The following is a 23,486-nucleotide window of genomic DNA, read 5'->3' on the forward strand; positions in this document are numbered from 1 at the left end:
TACCATAGTTGTGCAGATGATACATAGCTATACCTATCTGAGTTAGATGACGAACTCTCTAACACTGTATTTGACTGACAGCAACAAATAGATAACCACAAACCTCTTAAAACTTAACAAAGACAAAAGACAAAATGTGAGTTCTTTTAATTGGGCCTAAAATCAGACATGATATGTTAATTCATACGTTAGTTACATTAGCTCACAGTAAAACTCTTATTTTAGATTCTGATTTGAGCTTAAACTCCACATTGATTTTTATCATAAAGACAGCCTTCTTCCATTTTAGGAATGTAACCAAGACATTACCCTTTATGAGCCTCCATCCATTAATTTCCAGTAGACTGGATTACTGCAATGCTCTTTTTGCTGGACTTCCCAAAAACATTAACAGAAGGTTTCAGCTTATCCATAATTCTGCTGCAAAGTTCAGAGCTCATTAGTCCCGTTTTATCAGTCTGCTGCAGGATGTATTTAAAATACTGTTACCAGAAAGAAATCTAGCTTCAGGTACTTTACTGTAATTTAACAGCAATATTTGTTTTGCTGCAGGAATAATGGCCCATGCATCACTAACAAATGCAATATTTACTGTTACCGTGTTAATCTGTTGAAATTTACAGTGCTTAGCTATTTGGTTAATAATATTAAGCTAAAACCATATAATTCATTTTTAAAAAAGTTCTACATCTTTAGTAGAAACCGCTGATATACAGAGAGACAGTCTTTTTTTGTCTTATCATTGGATTTGTAAAATGTTACAATAAAAAAAAAAATTATGCTTTAAAAAAATTATGTTTTTGAACAAAAACAAAATGAACTTTTTCATATAAAACCTTTTATTCTAAATATTCAAAAAAAGTGGTCATGGTTTAATGTGACATACCATACATTAACACACTGGAAACATACAATGCTATATTGTTTTTAAAAACCAAACAAAGCCCAGGATAGGAAATTCATGATCAATAAACAACATTTAAAATAGCATGCAACACTTGATGATGTCATGTTTCAAAAAAAAAGATCATGTGTCCATGAAGCCTTCACATATATTCAACAAATAGAAATATATAAAAAAAATACAGTGAAAATTATTTGTGTTGTCCTTCCATCACAAATTGTAAAATTCTCATGCATCTTCCAAACCCAAGTTGATATATATTTATTAGTTCATGTTATGACTATGATTGATACATGATTCTCGTTTACGGCATTCTGATTCTGAATTAATGAGGGCTGGAGCTTTAAAAGGCCTTTCACAGCATACCCACATGAGCTATTGGAACACCTTTGCAAGCATTTATCGCTGCGTTAAATGATGCATGTGCTTACGTCTATAATGAGGCTCCTCTCAGCTGTCAATGATGGGTGGATACATTCACCATGCTTGAATCAGGATTCTGATGTGAGCTACAGACCTAATTAAAAACTATCACCTCGGGAAAAGAGAAGGAAACGTAATGTGTGTGGGCGGAAACTTAATGAGCTTCCTCAAACCCGAACGCACACGCTCAGTCGTGCAGTCGTTAATGGTCATACAAACCACCATGTGCATGTGGCCTTACGTGTCCTGACATATTATATAATACTTCATTGACGGTCCTCCTTGACTTTCTGCAGCACTCACAGGCTGTTAATCATGTATCTGACAAGGGAAGCAGCAGCACAGTCTTTTAGGGGCCTTTGCTTTGAGAAGCTACACTAAAGCTGGGATGGCTTTCCTCAGACTACTCAGCAATTATGTACTAATAGTCTTTCTCCCAGTGTATTGCAGTTCAGCACATGGTACAGATAACTGTTTACATGGTATTGATTGCTTTTTAGAAACATAAAGAGAAGTAACAGTATTATTTGTTAAAGTTCCTTTCTATTTTCCTCAGTGATGCCCCTTTGATTTTATTACACATAATAGCGAATGGCTTTTATACACGAACACACACGACCAGACTCTGCTCAAACCAAGAAAACATGTCAGGGATTATGTTGTGCCCGCCAAACTGAGTCACACTTGGGGATTAATGTCACTTGGGAAGTAAAATTGAAGTAATGTCTTAGCCTGTAAAGATCTTAGAAAGGCAAAAAACAAACAAACAAAAATAAAAACATATTAAAACTATTACTTACACCTTTAGGAGGTGGGATGATATGCAGCAATAGTTATGATTTCCAATCTTTTGTAAGAGCAGAATTACTTCAGATTTGATTTCTATACATACAAAAATGAAACATATTTCTGCATTTTGATTTATTTAAATGAACTGGAACATATTAGATACATAGAAAAACTGTACTGGCATAATCCTGAGGTCAGATTAAAAGGTCACTTTTGCTGACCATATCACAAACTACTTTTTTCCCCCAAAGTCGTCTAAATGAGTAATGAAATATCAAGCTAATATAAGGTGGAGTTAAGTTAGTTAAACGTTACAACTGGTAGTTCATCGACATACATATTTGACAACTAATCCTTATATAAGACCTTGTTTGTTTGGTTCAAGCTGTTTTAATTTACTTTTCCCTGAATTTCATCACTGTTTGTGTCTTGGCAAAGCAGCTATGGGAATATTAGATGAAGCCAAACTGTAAAGTGTGAAAGAACAACAAAGACCATATAAGGATGCAGGGGGAGGTGCCATAAATCACAAACCTATCAACCATGAAACTTCATTTGTATCCCATTTGGGGCCTTTGTGCTCTCAGTTTAGCTTAGCATTCAATTTCCAGATTGTGTTTTTTGCTAAAACATCCTCATTTACATTACCCCTGCATGTTAAATGGCATTCAAGGGTAACTGGTGTGCTTGAACTAAAGGGTTGACTGGCCTCACTACTGCCACAACTGGAGTGTCAAGACAAAGGACACTTTGGGTACCTCTAAGATGCCAACAGCTTTGACAAATTAGCAGTATTTAATGGCAGCAGAATGGAGGAAGGTTGACATGGCATAACAAATCATCTTTTAAGACAAACTGTAAAACTGTAAATGGCACTATTAAATGAATGGGACAGTGCCAGCTGTGGCTTTTTAAATGCACTGAACAAAATCAGACAAGCAAGATGCACTAAAGACACTAGGAGAGACTAAAATGGAAAATATCCCTTAAAAATTGATTAACTTTTATATTTTAATAATTTAAAAGAAGAAGTAGATTCATAATCTGTGTAATTATAAATGGAAGTTAGATATAGGCTGTGCCTGAATAACATTCCTGCCATTAGTATAAATTTTCATCAACACCAAACCTGCAAGAGAGCGGCATTTATTTAAATAATTTCTTCTTGTATATGATGCCCCTAGTATATCTGTAAAGCCTCAACCGGGTCACTAATGTGACACACAGTAAATAAGGATTTCTGATTGTATACATTCACTAACAGCAATACATAACAGACCTTATTTTTACAAATAGAGGAACTATTCTCCAACCAGCTCAATCACAGAGAGCGGTAAGGTGGAGATGTGCCTCACAGCTTCGGGTATTTTACTACTACAGTACCTCAAATGCCAGAAGTTCATTTAAATTCAGTTTTCAAAACCCTGAAATGCTAGATTTTAGAAATATCTTATTCTTCTGTCAGGAAAGCAGGATCATAGCTTTGGTATACTGGAGTTAGAGGGTTTGATCAGAAAGCCTGGCACTGTGGTTAATGTAACTGTCGGCACATTAAGATGGTTAAAGAAAAAAAAAACTAAGACAGTTGATAGAGCGGTGACCTTTTCTCAAATGTTACCTCAAGTAATCAAATATATCTCAAAATGCTTTCTCCTCCCTTGTCATGCAAACTCCCTCAAGTCAAAGAAAAAAAATGTCCACTTATTTTCCAAGACACATCCCAAATACATCTTTATCACTGCTGTTCTCAAAAATAAGAAATATGAGAGCTCGCACAAGCGCTGCTCAGTCTCTCACACGCCGTCATCCTCAAAGGTTCAGTATACTTTTTAGTAAGGCACAAGTGGAATATTCCTCATAATGAGAAACTGAATGTCAGTCACAAAGGAACTAATATGTCAACATTCATCTCTATAGCGAGGGCAGACTGACCGGCAGATGCAAGGCATATAAATTCATGCTGTAACAAGCGTAATGCAAAAGAAAGAGGGACATTCCTTTGTGTTAGCACAGAGCTGCTGCCTTGTAGAGAACGTGTTCATTGTTGATGATGCAGTGTTTTTATCAGTGAGGATCCTCTCGATCTGATGCAGATTTCAGGGCCTCTGAAAAATTCAGCAGGAGCTTTGCAAAGACACGTCTATTGCTTCCGAAGTTTGATGAATTTATTGGTCTTTGTTTGCAGGGGGTAGGAGGACAGGATGCCCAGTGTGTTGCTACCTCGGTACAGGGTTTTCATTTCCTTCCTCCGCTCAGGAGGAGTTTTCTTTTTTTCTTCAAGCTCATGCCTCCAATACAATCATTTGCTCCAGTCTGGAACAATTTTTTTTTTTTTGATTTGGCTCAGTCACTAGCACAGCAGTCAGTCAGTCACGTTGATGACATAAAGACTTCAGACTTCTTTCACAGACTAAATCCAAACTGTGTGTTTTTATGTGCGAGGTTCACACACATGAAGGTACATGGCTTCATGACTGATTTATGGGATGGTTGCAACACAGTCTACTTAACAAATGTGTTTGGGTATCTCATCAGCGATGCTCTGTGAATGAACACAAAAGCATGTTTGTATCTGTAATCTCTGTCAGTGGCTAGATGTATTTTACACAGCTCCCCAAATCTTATTATTCACGCTGCTCCTCATTTGAGGTTTTCAATGATGGCGATCTCCTGTCGGTCGGCGTATTCTGGACTGAGGCCGTTTAGATAAAGGCTGCCGTTCCTCGCCAGGGCCCCCGGGACAGGACTGAGGGAAAGATTCACTGTGGGATAACCCTCTCTGTCCTCACAAAAGTTAGCTGACAGCGTCCTCTTGCCAGGGGTCATTTCCTGGTTGATGGACGCATTAATACCCAGCTCAGATGACAGCTTGCGCTTGATGGATGCAGCACGCTGAAACTTGTCATAAATGTCAACACTGAGTCGCCTGCGGGTCTCTTTGAACTCTGCTGACACATTTGCAGTCCATTCTGCTGCATGTGCACGAAACTCCCCAACCTGCAGAAAAAGAATGAAGATTGATGTTTGAAGGCGATCAAACACGTGATTCTAAGTTCCTCTATCTACACCTGGTGTTAGAAAAGTCTAGTTTCACTAAATGTCTCTGTTTACTTGTGTTTGGGTAACATGCATGAATTATATCATTGCTGGTATTTTACAGTGATAAAATTATTATGATAGATTGTGCAGTTGCACTTGTTGGTAATTTGTGTGCAGGTGGTTTTGGACAAAGAGCTGAAGCTGTCTTCAGGGTTGCCAGATTTGTGGGTTTCCCACAGATTTGGGCTACTTTTAACATGGCATTAAAAGTAGACAAAATTAAACACAAGGTGAACCTTTATTCAGGGTGATTGTAGAATCCAGAATCTGAAGGCCAATGAAAAAATGAAAGGTAGTTTAGTTCAATTCAATTTTATTTATAAAGCGCCAAATCCCAGCAACAGTCACCCCCATGAGCAAGCACTTTGACAACATGGGGAAAGGAAAAACTCCCTTTTAACAGGAAGAAACCTCCGACAGAACCAGGCTCAGAGAGGGGCGGCCATGTGCCACGACTGGTTGGGGTGAAAGAAGGTTAAATCCGCTTAACTCAGAAACAGGCAGCAAACACACGAATGGCAAAAGATGCTCTGCCAACAACTGAAGGGAAAGACTGGGCTTAAATATGTACACTGAGTTTATCAAGGGAAGTGGATACAGGAGGGTGACGAGACACAGCTGAACCTAATTTAAAAAACAGGGCAAGGAAGTAAAACTAAAAACAAGAAACAACCAGCTACCAAAATAAAACAGAAAATAACTAAAGGGGATCAGAAACAAGTAGTTATGGACACTGGGGAGGCTAGACTATGTAAAGCATTCAAAAATATACTGTAAACACTAACAAAAACCAGACTACCAAGGTTGTCTGAACTCAAGACCAAACACAGCAGCAGTACAATAAAACAATAAAAAACTAAGAACCCTAAACAACCAGTCACAACTGAAACAGGACACTTAATAACCAAGAATACAAAGTTCCAAAACACAAAAACTTTCCAAAACTTAGGGTTCCAAAACACAGGACCATGACAATAGCATATCGTATAATATCCAAGTATTCAAATTCTGTTGACATACATTTATTGTTGTCTTGAAGTTAAAATGATATGTTGCTTTTATAGGCTGTCAAAGATTCATAAAAGCTAAAATGTGTAAATTTAACTGACAGGAGGTTGCTAGACAACTGGATGAGATCATAATATCGGATATGGATAAGACTTTTTAGGGTCCCAAATGTACCCATGTGCCAAATTTGGTCATAAATAAATAAATCAAATATCTATAAATAAAAATTCATATTAAATTTGTTAACTTCAGTAATCTACCAACATTACTCATCATGTACATACACTGCCGTACTAATATGGGGATCCCATTGCAGCATATTAGGCTGGTTTTGGTCTTGTTATTGCTGGTTGTAAGGGTGGTTTTGAGACACCGACATGGCAACCCTGAGGCTTCTCTATTTCTGGCACAGTTCTAAGCATCTACACTAGAGACACTTTTACTGCCATCCTCTGTCACACAGTCAGATTAAAATTTAATTCATGTGAAGAGACAAAGTAATTTTTTATAACTCTAATGTAAAACATGGAGTTGAAGCACTAAATCCAGGAAAAACAAAAAAACTTGGATGTGTTACATGAACATGGTTTATAAAATGTCATTTCCGTTAATCAGTGCAAACCCCTGTTTAATAGCTCTTATCCAGAGCATTCTTCCACAAAATATGCCAGCACTCCAATTAACAAAGGAGCACGACAGACCTTTTTAACATTCATTCATTATTTACAATAAAAGTTAGCTACCGTAAAGGCCAACAGCAGATGTGGAACTTTATGAGAAGTGGGAAATGAATGAGAATAAAATCCTTTAAAGCATTAGTACATTTAGTCTCATTCTCCTGTGCTATCATTAACCTGAGGGTAGCGGACTTAAAAGGACTTAAAAGCAGGAAAATGTTTCCGAATTCAATGTGATTTTTAGAAATGGGTCTGTGTTGCGAGTTTTTTTTTTGTGCATTTGGCACAAGATGTTGTACACACATTAGAGGTTGCAGACATTTTCCCAACCATTCATCACTGGTCTGCTGAGATTTTTTTCTCAAAGAATATTAATGCAGGAGCCTAAAGCAATGAATTAAAAATGAGTTTTTGTCATTGAGCTGTGTGTGACCTACTGAACAGGCCTCTGGCGGATATATACTGTATGTGCTTTGCACAGTATGCTTATTTATGGTTCCTGAATAGTGACAGGGAAGAGGGAGTTAGGCCAACATATCATTGATCCCACCTTCATTATGAATTAGACCCGTTTCTCCCGGCTGTTTTGTTTATTTATTAGGCTCTAAGGTACACTTGAATTGAAAATGATGGCGCACATTGGAGCACAAACACTGCACGCTTTCCCCGCTGTCTTTTCACTTTCTCTTCCCTTCCCCTAATCCATTCCCTCAGTCTCCCACTTTGTCTGTCAGTAATGCAATTCCCTGCGGAGCTCACAGCCTACACAGCTGTACTCCTAATTATGGCTGTGAAAGGATTTCCCACTATAGAGTGCTATATGCCCTTCAATGTGTGCATGGATGTGTGGCTTTTCCCATTCTTTCTACATATAAATAATGAACCTGCCACAGCAGCACAGTATCATATTTATCAGCACCAGCCACTGCAAACACACCAAAGATTTTGACCAAGTCCTGCACAAAATGGCATTTTTACATAACAGGGTGGGGCCAGGATGGAGATTGAGCTTTTCACTTTCAACTGTGTGTGAGGAAAAAACTAAAAAGTACAGACAAATAGGATCATATTCAGTAACTGCAAAGAAACCCCTCCATCGACAGAGTTATATTTGTGGATAGTTAATCTGTAGCATCATTGTGAAACACTTTAACACATGTACAGTTGTTTGGTTGTAATTTGAAAGAAATGAGTGAGAATTTTCTGAGACCAAACGCTTGATCTAAAAGGCTGATTGGTGAGCCACAGTGAACCCAGTGTCCTTCTATACTAGACAGTTACAACAACTCGTTGCTTCAGTTTTACTTGACGCCTTCCACCCTTTGCACAGCAATTTTTAGTTTCTTCCGTCTGGGTGAAGTGTAAAACAACAAGGCTTAAAAACAGCTTTTTTTTCCAGCTGCCATCTTTCAGATGAACAGATCGTAGTTTTGCTTATATTGATTATTTATGCTTCATGATGTGGAAATTCTTTTATGATTATTTATTCAATTCATTAGGTTGGATTAGGCTTGTGTTTGTTTTAAAAGTGTGCAGGACTATTAACTTACTGCAGACCAAATGTTTGTACTCACAGGTACAAAAAAAGTAACCTGAACCTTTCTGTCATTGGAAAAAAATGCATTAACTACAAATTTGTTCGCTTTGCTTCTTAACCCTCTCAGGCTCAAATTAAACTTTTTGTTGCAAATGCACAACCAAGTCCTGCAATGGTACTTCTGAGTAAAAAAAACTCTTAAAATATGTATGTGGGGTAATCAGGTCGTTAGTTTTTAACTGTTGCAAATTGGCAACGCCTGCCTCGAGAGGGTTATAGAGTGAAAATTCACTGAATACTAACTTATCATCTCAATATACCTTGTAGAGCAGGGGTGTCAAACATAAGGCCTGGGGGCCAGAATTTACCCAGCAAAGACTCCAATCCAGCCTGCTGGATGGCTTTGGAAAATGTTCCAAACTTGGTGGATACTTTGTGTGAAATAAAGGCCAAACAGCAATTTAAAAAAAAAAGTGAAAATAAAATATGCGAATAACCTCTCAGTAAGTGACAACCACGAGCTTGGTTCCTCAAACATGGGATGCTATTAGCATAAGACTCTAAGATAAATTTTGGGATTCGAGGGGCTGACAGAGTTCTTTCTTCAACTTCAGTTCGGATTCTGCATATCTGCATGCTTTATGTTGTCAGTAAAACCAACAAAAGAGCCAACTTAACAGCACTACTTGCCTCTTCTTTAGTTTTCTTGGAGATAACCCGAAACCAGTCTCCGATCATACTTAGTACTGCAGCAAAGTACGCCAAGCCCACCAAAATCCAGAAGAGCACCACGGGTTTATAGTAATCAAGGTATTCTGGTTTCTCGAACCCACCTGAAGAACAACAAACAAAACTGTATTATAAAAGTCGGTCACATCATTCTGGGATACTTACAGTGCTGTGCAAAAGTCTCGAGCCACCTCTCATTTCTCATTTACATTTTGCTTGGAAAATGAGAAGTAGCTGCAAATATTAATTTAAATATATGTGTGCCAATATTTACTACAAGATCCCCAACAGCACTGGCTGAAATCTGCCCCAAACCATGACAGAGTTGCCACCATGTTTCACAGCTGGCGGTAGAAAAAAGCTTTAAACCTGAATTCAATTTCTTAAGTACATGACTTTCAGATACTTTTCATCTGCTGTAGATATTTTTTTAAGGCCTGACATTTCTTTGGTCGCCCACTTGTCCAATTTCCTCAAACTTTTTAAAGCTTTTTTTTTTTTTAGCTCATAGATTCTTGGGAATCATCTTGTTGGTGCAAATATGCTATTTTATGCATTTAAAAGTGTTAGATTTGACATCTGTTTTTGCAGCAGACTGCTAATAACAAAATGCCTAAAGATAAAGATACTGGTTGTTCCCTTGAGTTAGGTGCCTTTTTTTGAACGATTGAATGATTTGTAGGTCAGCCTTTTGAAAACAGTCAGGTACAGGGAATGGACAGAAAATGAGTGAAAAACCAAAGAAAAACTTTTAAGAAAGTCTCAAGAACACTTTTAAACAAAGGTGTCTGGCTCCTTGGAAGAAATGAGTGGTAGCTAAAGACTTTTGCACAACGCTCTGCTTGACTTCACCCAAATCTATTTCTATGAATGACCCAGGAATAGGGGCTTTTATATAATGATTTTTCTATAATAGATCCATGTTGCATCAGTTCATGGGCTGGTTCTGGTTTTCTGTCATTGTGAACATATTACCTTAAGCCCATTTAAATGCCACCTCAGCCCCCATTATGGTCCTTACCTTTCAATGACTCCGTAAAATATCAGCAGGGATGAAGAGTCAGCGCCAGCCAGCTCAGTGTCCAGTTAGATAATCTCCCATTACAACAACATTTTAACTAACGGGAGTCCACATTGATTAGCTTAGTGTAGCTACTGGGGGTTGGCACAGGTGCCACAATCTAATCTATAATCATGCTCAGGAAAGTTTAATCCAGCAGTCTAAGTGTTTGTGATTTGTCCCATCTGCCTCTCTCTTGTTATCTGCCAAGAAGGTCAAATCAAGCTAATACCAGCTGCTACACAAATACACACAAGCTACGAAAAATGCACAGTACACCCTCTTACTTTTTCTATCACAGACATACTGTATGTCTGTATGTGTGTTTAGTTAATTGTTTATAATTATTCTTTTAGGGTGTTTACAGACTTGCGTCATGAAATAGTGTGACATTTCAAGAAATGCGGTACGCTTATTACATTTCTTGTGGTGAGTCATGATCAGTGCTCTTCTCGGGTTTATTTATGGAAGGAGAATGAATCTACTTCCAGCAGCTGTATAAAATTTGAAAATAAGCAGGAAGCAGGGTATATCTGAAGATAACAAAATGCCAACTGGTCCATCAGACACAGTGTGACACATTGTTTATTCTGCACAAAAAAAACCCCAACAACTGTAAAACAAGCTTGCTGTTTCACAAAGATTAAACAATATGGTAGAACAAAATGGGAATAATTATTGTGAAATGAACCAATGTCCGAAGGAAAAAATGTGAAAATCTTTCAGAAAGATGGAGAACTATTGTCCAAAACTACTGGAAAAAATTACTAGAAGGTCTGGCTCCTTAGAAACATAATCTGACCAGTGGCTCTGTTATGCTTGCTTGGATATAAAGTAATTCCCATCAACATCTTCAAAGCACCAAATGAAGACAACATTTGGGAGACTAATGTGATGTTCTGGTAGAGCTCCAGAGACTCACACAATCAGTGGCTATGAGCTTGGTGGTCTTTACAGTTAAATATGTTATCGGTGTTCATAAGAACTACTGTCAAGGTGCTTGTAAATTAAAGTGAGGCACAGAATATGATTGTAGTGCACTGGGAGGCTTATCACTGCTGCGCAGATCCTTTGAGTCAGGCTGGCCGATAAATCATTCAACTATAAATACACTGATTCTACATAAAAATGAAGGACAAAAGAAAAATTCAAGTGACCTTTTTCTCCAGCGACAAAGTCTCCAAAGCCGATGGTGGTGAGCGTGATGACGACAAAGTAGATGGACTCGAGAGTGCTCCAATCTTCGATGTGCTTGAAGATGACGGCTGGCAGGGCCACGAAGATGAGGCACCCGAACAGGATGAAGAGCAGCGTGGAGATGACGCGAATCTTTGTCTGGCTGACTTTCCACTTCTGTAGGGAGATTTGCTCACATGAAGAATACATGATGCGCACTTTCGGAGACTAAAACTTTAAATTCAATCTGTGGGAGCGATACGGAAGTGCTTGAAAGAATTCAAACAGCGCAGAAGCTTTACATGGAAACACTGCGGCTGAATTTTATGAATAGTTACCATGTGCTTTGGTTTCTGATGTGCTAATAAAACAAGATGTTTGTTTTTCCTAACAGGTGCGGCCGCTGGCGATACATCGTGAATTTTTATTTGTATGCTATCCTTTTATTCCGATTCCGATCCAATTTTTTTTCCTGCCTGTCCTACCTTAGATATTGTCAATATGTATACTACATATAATGTAATAACTGAAAAAAACACCAACAACAACAACCCATGCTTTTATTTATTTATTTATTTGGATCTGAATATTGTAATGAGTCACTTTCTTTGACCTCTTCCTAGGAATAAATTGTATGTTTTCTAACATCTCAAGCTGTGAAGTTCATGCGACATCATTTCCACTCTCAGATGGAACGCCCACCCATGACTTGACATCCCTTGGAAATGCTCTAATAACAGATATACTACATTTTTAGTAGCAGCTACTGTATGCTAATTGGTACATTACAGTCAGCACTTGCACTGCTTCAACAACAGCATGCACATTTCATTTCCTCATTATCCCCAGAGTTCGTCTTTTCCTTGAGTTACTGTGCATTATATTCTGCACGCTGTCCTTTTTTGTGCTGCCCTTGCACTCATGGTGACTGCTTTCAGCTGGGTCTCTTGGTATCATGCCCTTTTCCTCTGCAGTTATGTAAGACCAAAGCACAGCACCTCAGAGGTAAAGTATAAAGAGCAGACAGCCCTCAGATCACTCTGTCTGTGATGTCTTATGTCCTCATCGCTCTCAAAAAAGCATAGTACAACAATGCACAGTTGAAAGGTAATCTACAGTGAATGTTATAGAAACAAATTAAAACTGCATCACTGTATTTCCATGGGGACCAGTGAAGCTGATGGATTTCAGCACCTTCACTGCACGGCAGTGAGTTCAGCAGGTGGCAGTCCATCTTTTTTCATTGTCTCCATGACCTTCCAACCTGTCTTTTCCTCCCCGGGGAGGGACAGAGCCAGCTATACATCAAAATCAGTACCCTGACAAAATGCTTTTGTCAGTGCTTTTATACTAAAACAGGAGACTCTTAAACTACTTTTTGAGGGGACGTATGATTTCAGCTGACTTTTACGGAAGATAAACAAAGTACATCAGGAAATGAAAAACATCTGATAATTAGGCCCTCATCTTTTTTTGTCTTTCTTCTAGGAATCTACCAGATGCTACACTCTTCAAGGTAATAAAAGTCAGTGCCTATCTACCTTATCAACAGATTTGTATTCATTTTTAATCTAAATTCGCAATAAATTTCACTTTTTACAACTTTATTCATGTATAATGTCACTGATGGATAGAGAACATATCTTACCACGATCATCTTCTCTACTTTGGCGATGCCCTTCCCAAAAATAGTTCCCAACTGGTCCCCGACACCAGCCAGTAAGAATCCAAATAGGGGAATCCCCAGCAGGGCATAGATTATACAGAAGATCCGCCCACCTTCTGTGTGAGGAGAGATGTTCCCAAATCCTGAGAGAAATGACACACACACAGTGAATGTTGAGTGGATCTTGACAGTTTCAGTGATTTTATGTTTCCAAATTATTCTATCCTCTGGAGCAGAACATAGTTTTAATGTACAATTTGCATACTTTCTAACATAAAAGTTAAAGGCGATTGTTGATTCATAGTTGCACCTGTTTTATTTTTCTCTGAGCTTTCATTCATGAAATTGCACATTTTTAAAAATCTTATTGCTCTCTACTTTTGCTATATCACGCTTGTCAGTTTAAATCATGAAAAATCGTGTGAACAAGTGTTTGGTTTTTCTTCTGTAATGAAATGGAACATGAAGAGTGAAGGATCCAAATGCAGAAAACAGACATTGGTTAGATTAAACAGAAGGCACTGTTTATTTAGATTAAAAACTCAGTTTTAAGTCCTAAACAGAGGATGAGCAATGTCCAAAACCCAAACCCAAAACCCTGAGGCTCAGAGAAACATGCAAGCAAATGAGCAGAGAAGCAGTGCTACACGACAAGCAACGCAACCAAATCGTTGCCTGGTCACTGGCTGGATCCCTCCTTATGTGGGGATGGTCTCCCCCCCACCGGCCACCTCGATGTGTAAGGTGGGCTGACCCATGTTAGAATGTCCGGTCTGTGCCTCCAGGGCTCGTGGGTGCCTGTAGGCCAATTGGGTGGGTTAGGGCATCTTGTCTCAGGGAGCTTGTCCCAGACCCAGACCATTTTGTCTCATCCCTTTATTGTGACGCAATGTGCAGATGAGCTCCAAGCCTCGGGACTCATCTGCACACTCCAGTCTACTCTTTGTGGTGGTGGCGCTGGGTGCTGCCCTAGACATGGCGGTGTTCAGGACCGTTGTCATTGTCATTGTGTGCCTGACTCCTGACTTCTTACCGCCCTCTGGCAGGGTGTGGGGAATGGGGCTGCCTACTGAACCAGACGTTTGCTGATTCTCTCCTTTCTTACTTGGTCTTCCATGTCCCGGCTCCATACATCACATCACTCACACCCTTAGGGTCTTGGGGGGAGGGGGGAATCATATAGTTCAGTGGTCCCCAACCCTTTTTGCGCCACGGACTGACCTTTAAGGTGTCGCTGATAATTACAACAAAATAAAACCAGTAACGGTACCAAAAAAAGATTTATTCAGAACAAACGGGAAAAGACCCATGGAAACCAAGTTAACAATAAAACGATTAAAAAAACAACGATAAAAACTGATAAAACCCTGAAAACCATAAATTTCACACCCAAGCCTCAACTCTCGCGGCCTGGTACCAAACGACGTACCAGTCCGTGGCCCGGGGGTTGGGGATGGCTGATGTAGTTCACCCCAACCCCCCTTTTGAGTAGTAACTCTAATAATTATGGTTCACGACATATAACCACACACATAGGCCATGGGGGGCAGTGCAGTACCCAGAGGTTGTTTCGTGGGGCTGCTGCAGTGGCCCCATTCACCCCTTCACTGACCCTCATTTTATCTGTAAGTTAGACATTGAGGGTCTTTGCAGTACCAGTTTGCCACTGATTCGGGCGGCATTTGCTCTCCAGGTGTTTCTTGAGTGCCTGGAAACCTGGGACCCTATTCTTGAATTGTACCAGAGTGACAGGCCTCTATCAGGGTTGATTCCCTTTTGCCTTTGGTCCTCTGGGACTCTGGTTCCATGTCTGCCTGCCTTTGGACATGCTCTCTCTGTCTCACACTCATACTACAAGAAGATTGCTGATTTATGTATCTGTGTATTTTATAATTGTTGTGTTGCACGTGCTGTATGTCTGTTCTTTTTTTATACAAGAGCTGTAGTTGGCGATACATTGTGCTTTTTTTCCTGTCTATCCTGCCTTAGACATTGTTATACTGTACCACATATAATGCAATTACTGAAATAACACAAATAGAAATGGATAAATAAGCAGAGAAAATATTCACATGAAAAAAACAACAGAATTTCAGAACTTCATTCATTACAGGCTGCACAAAACAAAACCTGCCAGACAAGAATATTTTCACGAAGTCTGACTGTGCTATGATATGATTGCTGAGAGGCACAAAAGAATAGCTTTGAGAAATTTCAGTAGAAGCTGCGTAACGTCTCTGACTCGGAAAAAAGCTTATTATTCGCACCCTCTATTCTCAGCCAACTCTAACATGAATGAAAAATGGGGGGAAAAATGAAACGATGAACACTGAGCTGTACCTCTGAAACCTGAGAAACAAAAATATGAGTCTATTACAGGTTTAACGCCTTTGTTTTAATCCCCAAACCCATATTTAGCTGCAGCTAGAAACTCAAATGGAGGTTATTAAAGTCAACATCCTGTTTAAAAACAAGACCTGCGCCTCTCGTACTCCTGACCCCACACACCCATCAAAATGCAATATCAATTTCATTATTTAACGTTTAATAAGGCATCTGCATAATGAACTACATCACTTTTCTTCATTAATGTAGTCATCTGTCTCAGGAAATGAGCTGCAGGGTGTCTTCTAACAACTTTCCATGATCACATTGGAGCAGGGTGACACCTAATGTGAGAACAATTGTCAATCATGGCTCAGTAATTTTAAGATCAGTACAATGGGAGACAGGATGTCGGATTAGGTTTTTTAACCTGCGGGTGACATTGCAAAACAAATGAGAAGCAGGAGCTCTCTAATTTGAACCTGTACTTAATTCATTTCTTCCTGAATTAATTATAGTTTATATTCTAAGCTCATCTTTTGTTTTATTTCAATAGCAGACATAAAAGCTTAGTACGGTAAGGGTATTAGTCACATGTGGCAGAAGACATCTGTGGTATTCATTCATCTGTCTATTCATTAGGCGATGTTGTTACCTCGTTATGCATAAATAATCAAATAATAAATAGTTAATAGGAGTGTCATGATGACTACATATTGACTAAAATCATGACAGATATAAATAAAAAATGTTTCTTTTTAGTTTTGTCATTGAAATGTGCAAACATACATGGAAATACAGTATAAGTATAGTAGAGTATGAGGCAAAAACAGAGCTTATACAATTCTAACACCTTAAGAGTCAATATTTGGTATGACCACCTTTATCCTTTAACACAACTAGAACCTCTCTCAGGAAAGCTTTTGCATTTTTTCTTTAAGTAATCTTCAGGAATAGTTCTTATTAAAAAAAAGCATTCAAAGCTAGTTTTGGATGCCTTTTGATTCATTCTCTAGCAAGATGATCCCACACTACTTCAGTAATGCTGAGTTTGGGGCTTTGGGGAGGCCAATCCATGACTGATCATGTCCATTGTATGTTTTTCTAACCAGATATGCTTTTACTGCACTGGCAGTAAAGCTGAAACTACTGGATTGAAATTGACCACTCAAGACCACTTTGAAATCTTTTTTAAGTCTGGGTCCTTGGAAGCAAAATATAATGAAATAATGACTGGCTTCACACTTTTATGCAGATATCAGCATGTTATTGTTAATATACTGATTTACTGTGTGACTGTAACTGTGATGTGGTAGTCTGATAGTGTGACAGCCCTGGGCAAACACAGCCAATTTTAAACCATCACATATTTTCTTAAAAATATCTAAAAACATAAGAAGTCATCCTTTTAAAATATATTATCTGCCTTCTGCTCTACCGAGATGCTGTTTTCCTACAGGACTTGCAATATATCAGACTTCAAAAACCATGAAAGGTATTCTTGAGTTAGTTTCAGAGCATTGCCTCATGAACAGTACATTAACCTTAAGATTTTAGAAGGAGGAGCCCTGGATCGCCTCTTTCCCGACACAGTTGAGTGGATTATGTGATGATTACATATAGTAACACGTCAGGTCTTGTGCAATCTCTCGTAGGAGCGATGACAATTGCAGTGGACAGTAAAAGCTTAATGACTTCCTTCTAAACTCATTAAGTGACACAGGGAGAGAAAACCAGCTGCACAACATTTAACACAGTGACTTCATTAGCTACAAAAAGACACAGGCTCCAGGTTTGGTTGCTCTTTCTCTTTCCTTGAATCAGATGTTGGTACAGTGGGTTTGAGGTGGTATCAAAAATATATAAAAATATACCTTTTTATGGAAAACCATTGCACAACATGTCGCAACATGTTCTTGTAAAAACAACCTTCCAACAGAGTCCAAAAGGAGCAAAGTTGTATGAGAGAATAATAAAAAAAATTCTACAGTCTATAAATAATGAATCATTTGAGATCTGTTGGTGTAAATACAGTAGAAATGTGAATTTCCAAGTATACCAGTCTTAACAAAGAAATCCCATGAGGGAGAAATGCTGTGAGATCAATGATTACTGCTCTTTAGCTCCCAGGAGAGGGTAGGAAGGAGCCAGGAGAGGCAACCGAACCCACAAAGTTATTCCAGTTCATTTCCTCGATAAAGGGCAACGATGAAGGGGGGTATGCTATGTTTCAATAATGGGCATCCAATTAAAGATCACATAAACAAAGGAGTATGTGTGTATGAAATGTAATGTTTGATATGGCTTCAGAAATGTTTTCCTGTCTGGACTCTTAATAGATTCTTTACAGGCTGTGCGCTGACAAGAAATGACATAATGGCTTCTCTAAAGCAAGATGTCTTTGCATAGCAGCACAAAGGCCACAGAACATTTTGTTCCAGTAAGGCAAAATTAAAATGATTGCCAACAGACAGAGCAGCAATTATATGTTGTTTGCATGAACAACCATCAGAGATACTACAAACAAAATCACCACCCGGGATCGAGACTTCTGTGGCAAAATCCAATTTCAAGCACAGTTTACTACCAAAAAAGATTTCAATTCTTAATTTCAGACAGTTTTGGATGCTTCATGCTTTTTTAATTAGTTTTTAAACTAAAGCAGAGCTCTTTCATTTCTCTGCATCACTTACTGCACTCACATTACATAGAAAATCTATGTAAACCTGCTTGTACTGAGAAAACTCGACATCTGTAAATCACTGGAGCACAGGAGTATAAAAGAGAGAGTCAACATACTCAGTCTCAGGTGAGCAGACGAAAAACCCACAGTGCAGTTTTTGCTTTTTCGCAATAAATTCGAGGGGAAGCATATTTTAAAGCCAGAAGGCAAAATCCATTTATGGTAATGCAATGCATTAGCAACATTTTATCACAAGGATGAGCTGTGACAGAATCCAGGAAATATGAAATGAAGCTCAACAGCCCACCACACAGATATGTTATACCCATCGTGTGTGTGTGTGGAGGGGAATTTTTCATGAGCAGAACTGCAAGCACAAGCCTGGCGCAGTGCACCAAAATCTAGAAATCTGGAAAGAGGTTGCAGGAGAAGTCTTAGTGTTAGCAAGCAAAGTCTGACGCTAAAATATTTATCAAGATCACACTTAGGGTGTTTTTAAAAGGAGGGTGAGCTCTGAAAAGGTGCAACAGATGTGAAATGGAGCCAACAGCCCACCGAACAGACACGGCGAACTGTCATGGTCCAATTGGAAGAGCCAGATGAGCTGTCAAACCGGTTGTGTGGGTGTTTGTGTGCGTGCCATTCCTTTTTTCTGATTAGCAAGCTCTTACAGCTGGAGGTGACAGAGAGAGAGCAAATGGTGTAAATGATGGAAAAAAGGGAAGTGTGTTTGAGTTTCAGGCTGTTTTTTTGCTCGTATGAAGCCAAATTACATTACTACATATTTAAGCTGGACATTTAAGCTCTGTTATGTATAAAGAGCACAGTAGCTAACATTGAGGGCACAATTTGCAAATGAAGTACAAAATTATTTACTGGGATAATCTCAAGTGAGAGGCTGCTATAGACCAAACTGGATCAGGACAAGTATTCAACTAAAACAGCTATTTAAGGCCTGTTCAGGCACTGGCTCACACTTTTTGGTAGTGGGACTGAGGTGTATCCACTTGTATCCAAAATGCTTCCACATTGTTCTTACAATTTATTTGCATTTCCATTTTATTTCACAACCGAATGAGAAATTTCTCTGCTTACCGATGGTGGTGATAACAGTCCCAGCGAAGAAAAAGGAGGAACTCATGTCCCAGAGGCTCGTCTGATTGGATGAATTTCCTGAAGGGTTCACACCTTCTCGAATTGCTATAACCACTTGCTGCAGAAGAAAGAAAAAAAGCAAACAGCCTTAGCATGAAATAAAGAATACAGTAAATATGTGCTGCTATTTTCCATGCCAAAGTTTACATGTCACAAGCAAAAGATGTGGAATGACCTGCGCACAAGTTCATTGTATTTACACGGCGAGATGATGTTTTGAAAAATCGCTTTTACATTTTTTTTCTATACATCAAAATGAAGCTTATGTGTAAGTTGAATAATAATGTAATCGTCTGCCTTCTTTCCTGGACGTTCGGCTACTAGTCTGTTCTTTACACCACTACCAGTTTCCCACGCTGTCTGAGTCAGTACTGACATCATAACAGTCCTATCATCTTCTTGCCTGCCTCCTTTGAGCCAATCTGCCTCCATTCTGTGTTGTTAAATCTGAGTACTCTGTCATTCTCCCTTTCAGAGTCTCATTTGTGCAGCCCATCTTCTCCCCATCTCCACCACACCCAACAGAGCTCTATCCACCAAGCCTCAATCTTCATCTTCACCACCATCTAGGGATCCTGTCCTAAATCAATGCTGGGATTCTGCTCTGCCATGAAGGGTCATCAGAGTTTAATTGGGAAATACATTATTTAATTTTACTCTCTCAACAAATCATGTTCAGTTCTTCTAAATGATCTCTCCTTATTGAAATTCTCATGTAACATGTAGACTTGCTTCTTTTCTCACCTATTTGCATAGAGTCCACTCAGTCTATACTTAACACTGGGCATTTGATTACAGTGAGTTCACCCTGCTGGCAAACTGCATACTGGATAAATATAGCCAGACGCAGACAGCTGTGGCATTATCGCCTTTCTTTATGATAGATTATACCTTGGAAAGCTAATGCATTAGAATGTCTGATGTGTTCCAGAAGGAGGGAAAAATTTAATTCAGGGAGATTGCACAATTCAGCTACGGTGATAGATGTCCACCTAAGACACCATAATACGGCCTAATAAGTGACTGGTCTCCTGATGGCTATTCATAGCTTGGCATCAAGAATACTTTTAAATGGTATTTAAAAAAAAAAAAAAAAAAGAAGTGCCAAAAGTGCCAAAAATGTTATTTCTTTCAGTGGCAACTTCAAAAGCAAATCAATCTGCATATGTTACTTTTATAATAAAATGACTTTACTGCAGTAAAATGTTTACAGACTGGTACAAAAATGGTTTTGCCCTCTATTGATAGTTTCGCCACTTCACAACAACTCTAGACGAGATATATTTTCTTAACAACTGAATTATAGGTGCTGCTACTTTGACATGTGCCCAACAGGAAGCTGTAGTCACGTCTGCTAGGCCCTTACCTCCATGCTGCTAGATCCAACCATTTGTAGTGTCTGTGCCTTTGGGAGCATTTAATTGCAATGATCTGACAAATGATATAGTTTGCTGCGCAGCACGAGTTTCTTCTTTAGTTTTAGTGAGTGAAATTTCAGTATTTTATAAGTCTGTTACCAAGCACTAATTAGGATTCAGCAGTTAGCTACGTATGCAGCTTGCAAACTGAAGGGAATATCGGACTCCAAATTTCCACAGTGACAATGAGTTTAAGACCAGTGTGTGATGTCACATCCAGTTTTATAACAGTTTATGAAAACAGCTTGTTAAAATTTGTCCATCTTCTTTGTCAGCATGTTAAATATCTATTTTTAGCCATAAAATGATCTTTTCCTAAACCTAACTAATAAATCTGTTTGTATAAACGTGTGTAATTCACAGACACACACCAGCTAAGAGTTTGATTTCTTCTTTTATCCTGCTGATTTATGTAATTAATAAAATACATGCTAAGTGCATTAAACTGTACGTCTCCTGTCTTTATCAGGTTAATTTCAACCATGCTAAAATTGGACTGAAATATTTTTTCACGATGAAACATGAAAACAGGACACCGCTGCACACAACCACCAAACAGGTGGTCCTCTGATAACATCAAACAGAAAACAGGCAACCGGGTTTGAGAAGAAAAAAATGTCAGCACTCACAAACGTGAAAATAGCATAAATGCTGAAATAGTTTTTAGCATGAAACATGAAAACAGGACAACACTGCCCAAAACCACCAAATGGGTGGTCCTCTGGTTCCATCAAACAGAAAACAGGCAATGAGGTTTTAGAAAAAAATCAGCACACAAACAAGGTGGAAATGGTCATTTCCAAAGGAAGCATTAAAACTTGAACTTAAAAATTTACTTCCAAATAGAATGCAACAAGCCTAATAATTCCAAACCACATCCCACAACTTCAGAGCCCCTGCTTATGCAATACGTCTTATCTGTGATCAACTTTGGGGGTCATCATTTTGCTCCTTCCCATGCTCCTCGAGACAAAATGAGAGCTCCTGACTCCACCTCTATAGTTCTATCTGTCTTTATATATCCAAAAAGTTTTCTGCTCAACTCAGCCATCATATCACTCTGTGATCAAACAAGACCTGATGTCCACTTCAAGGGACAGAAGCAGAACATAAAAAGTAAAAAAATTACAATTTTGAAAAAGAACATTTTGTCTTCTGGATCTTAGGAGGTTAAAGTGTATTAAAGGAATATAATAACAATACTACAACAGTACTGTACAATAGCACACAACAGTCTGTGTCTGTGATCTTCCTGCTCTTCCTGCTACCTGTTTCTAACTGTTTTTCTTTTCTTTTTGGGGGGAGTTGACTAGTTCAACTGACCTACCTAACCTCTATCGATCTCTAATCACTAGTGTATAACCTGCACAGATACTACAGTATGTAGGTAAAGCTGTAAAGCTGAGAGTTGCCCAGGTAACCACTGGTCGCTAGGGGAAAATGTGTATGTGAATAAAATGTTTGATTTCCTTGTTATGAATATTATGAAAATTTCCTTCTTTAGTCTACTAATTTTTTCCTCCTCATGGACTGCACAAAAAGTTACCCAAGGACACACTCTGAGAACTCTGATTTTAGATCTAAGGTGTAATAAGAGAGAAAAAGGGCACAATTAAAAAATCAGTCTACCGCATACAGGGAGTGCAGAATTATTAGGCAAGTTGTATTTTTGAGGAATAATTTTATTATTGAACAACAACCATGTTCTCAATGAACCCAAAAAACTCATTAATATCAAAGCTGAATGTTTTTGGAAGTAGTTTTTAGTTTGTTTTTAGTTTTAGCTATTTTAGGGGGATATCTGTGTGTGCAGGTGACTATTACTGTGCATAATTATTAGGCAACTTAACAAAAAACAAATATATACCCATTTCAATTATTTATTTTTACCAGTGAAACCAATATAACATCTCCACATTCACAAATATACATTTCTGACATTCAAAAACAAAACAAAAACAAATCAGCGACCAATATAGCCACCTTTCTTTGCAAGGACACTCAAAAGCCTGCCATCCATGGATTCTGTCAGTGTTTTGATCTGTTCACCATCAACATTGCGTGCAGCAGCAACCACAGCCTCCCAGACACTGTTCAGAGAGGTGTACTGTTTTCCCTCCTTGTAAATCTCACATTTGATGATGGACCACAGGTTCTCAATGGGGTTCAGATCAGGTGAACAAGGTGGCCATGTCATTAGTTTTTCTTCTTTTATACCCTTTCTTGCCAGCCACGCTGTGGAGTACTTGGACGCGTGTGATGGAGCATTGTCCTGCATGAAAATCATGTTTTTCTTGAAGGATGCAGACTTCTTCCTGTACCACTGCTTGAAGAAGGTGTCTTCCAGAAACTGGCAGTAGGACTGGGAGTTGAGCTTGACTCCATCCTCAACCCGAAAAGGCCCCACAAGCTCATCTTTGATGATACCAGCCCAAACCAGTACTCCACCTCCACCTTGCTGGCGTCTGAGTCGGACTGGAGCTCTCTGCCCTTTACCAATCCAGCCACGGGCCCATCCATCTGGCCCATCAAGACTCACTCTCATTTCATCAGTCCATAAAACCTTAGAAAAATCAGTCTTGAGATATTTCTTGGCCCAGTCTTGACGTTTCAGCTTGTGTGTCTTGTTCAGTGGTGGTCGTCTTTCAGCCTTTCTTACCTTGGCCATGTCTCTGAGTATTGCACACCTTGTGCTTTTGGGCACTCCAGTGATGTTGCAGCTCTGAAATATGGCCAAACTGGTGGCAAGTGGCATCTTGGCAGCTGCACGCTTGACTTTTCTCAGTTCATGGGCAGTTATTTTGTGCCTTGGTTTTTCCACACGCTTCTTGCGACCC

The 23,486-nt window shown here is 38.9% G+C and overlaps 1 protein-coding gene across 1 annotated transcript in view; it reads right to left on the reverse strand.

Moving 5' to 3' along the window:
* Window positions 1-821: 821 nt before the first annotated feature.
* LOC146371717 (potassium channel subfamily K member 2-like) overlaps window positions 822-23,486 on the reverse strand; it is a 32,122-nt gene continuing 9,457 nt past the window's right edge. Inside the window, exons 3-7 of the mRNA XM_084953212.1 lie at window positions 19,172-19,289; window positions 13,051-13,211; window positions 11,384-11,579; window positions 9,128-9,270; window positions 822-5,113 (exon numbers count right to left, since the gene is read on the reverse strand). Coding sequence (XP_084809338.1) covers window positions 4,757-5,113; window positions 9,128-9,270; window positions 11,384-11,579; window positions 13,051-13,211; window positions 19,172-19,289 — 975 coding nt within the window. The 3' untranslated portion in view covers window positions 822-4,756. The remainder of the gene's footprint in view (window positions 5,114-9,127; window positions 9,271-11,383; window positions 11,580-13,050; window positions 13,212-19,171; window positions 19,290-23,486) is intronic.

The sequence above is a fragment of the Perissodus microlepis genome, chromosome 15 (assembly GCF_051167445.1).
Source record: "Perissodus microlepis isolate ML-2025 ecotype Zambia chromosome 15, ASM5116744v1, whole genome shotgun sequence".
Lineage (NCBI taxonomy): Eukaryota > Metazoa > Chordata > Actinopteri > Cichliformes > Cichlidae > Perissodus > Perissodus microlepis.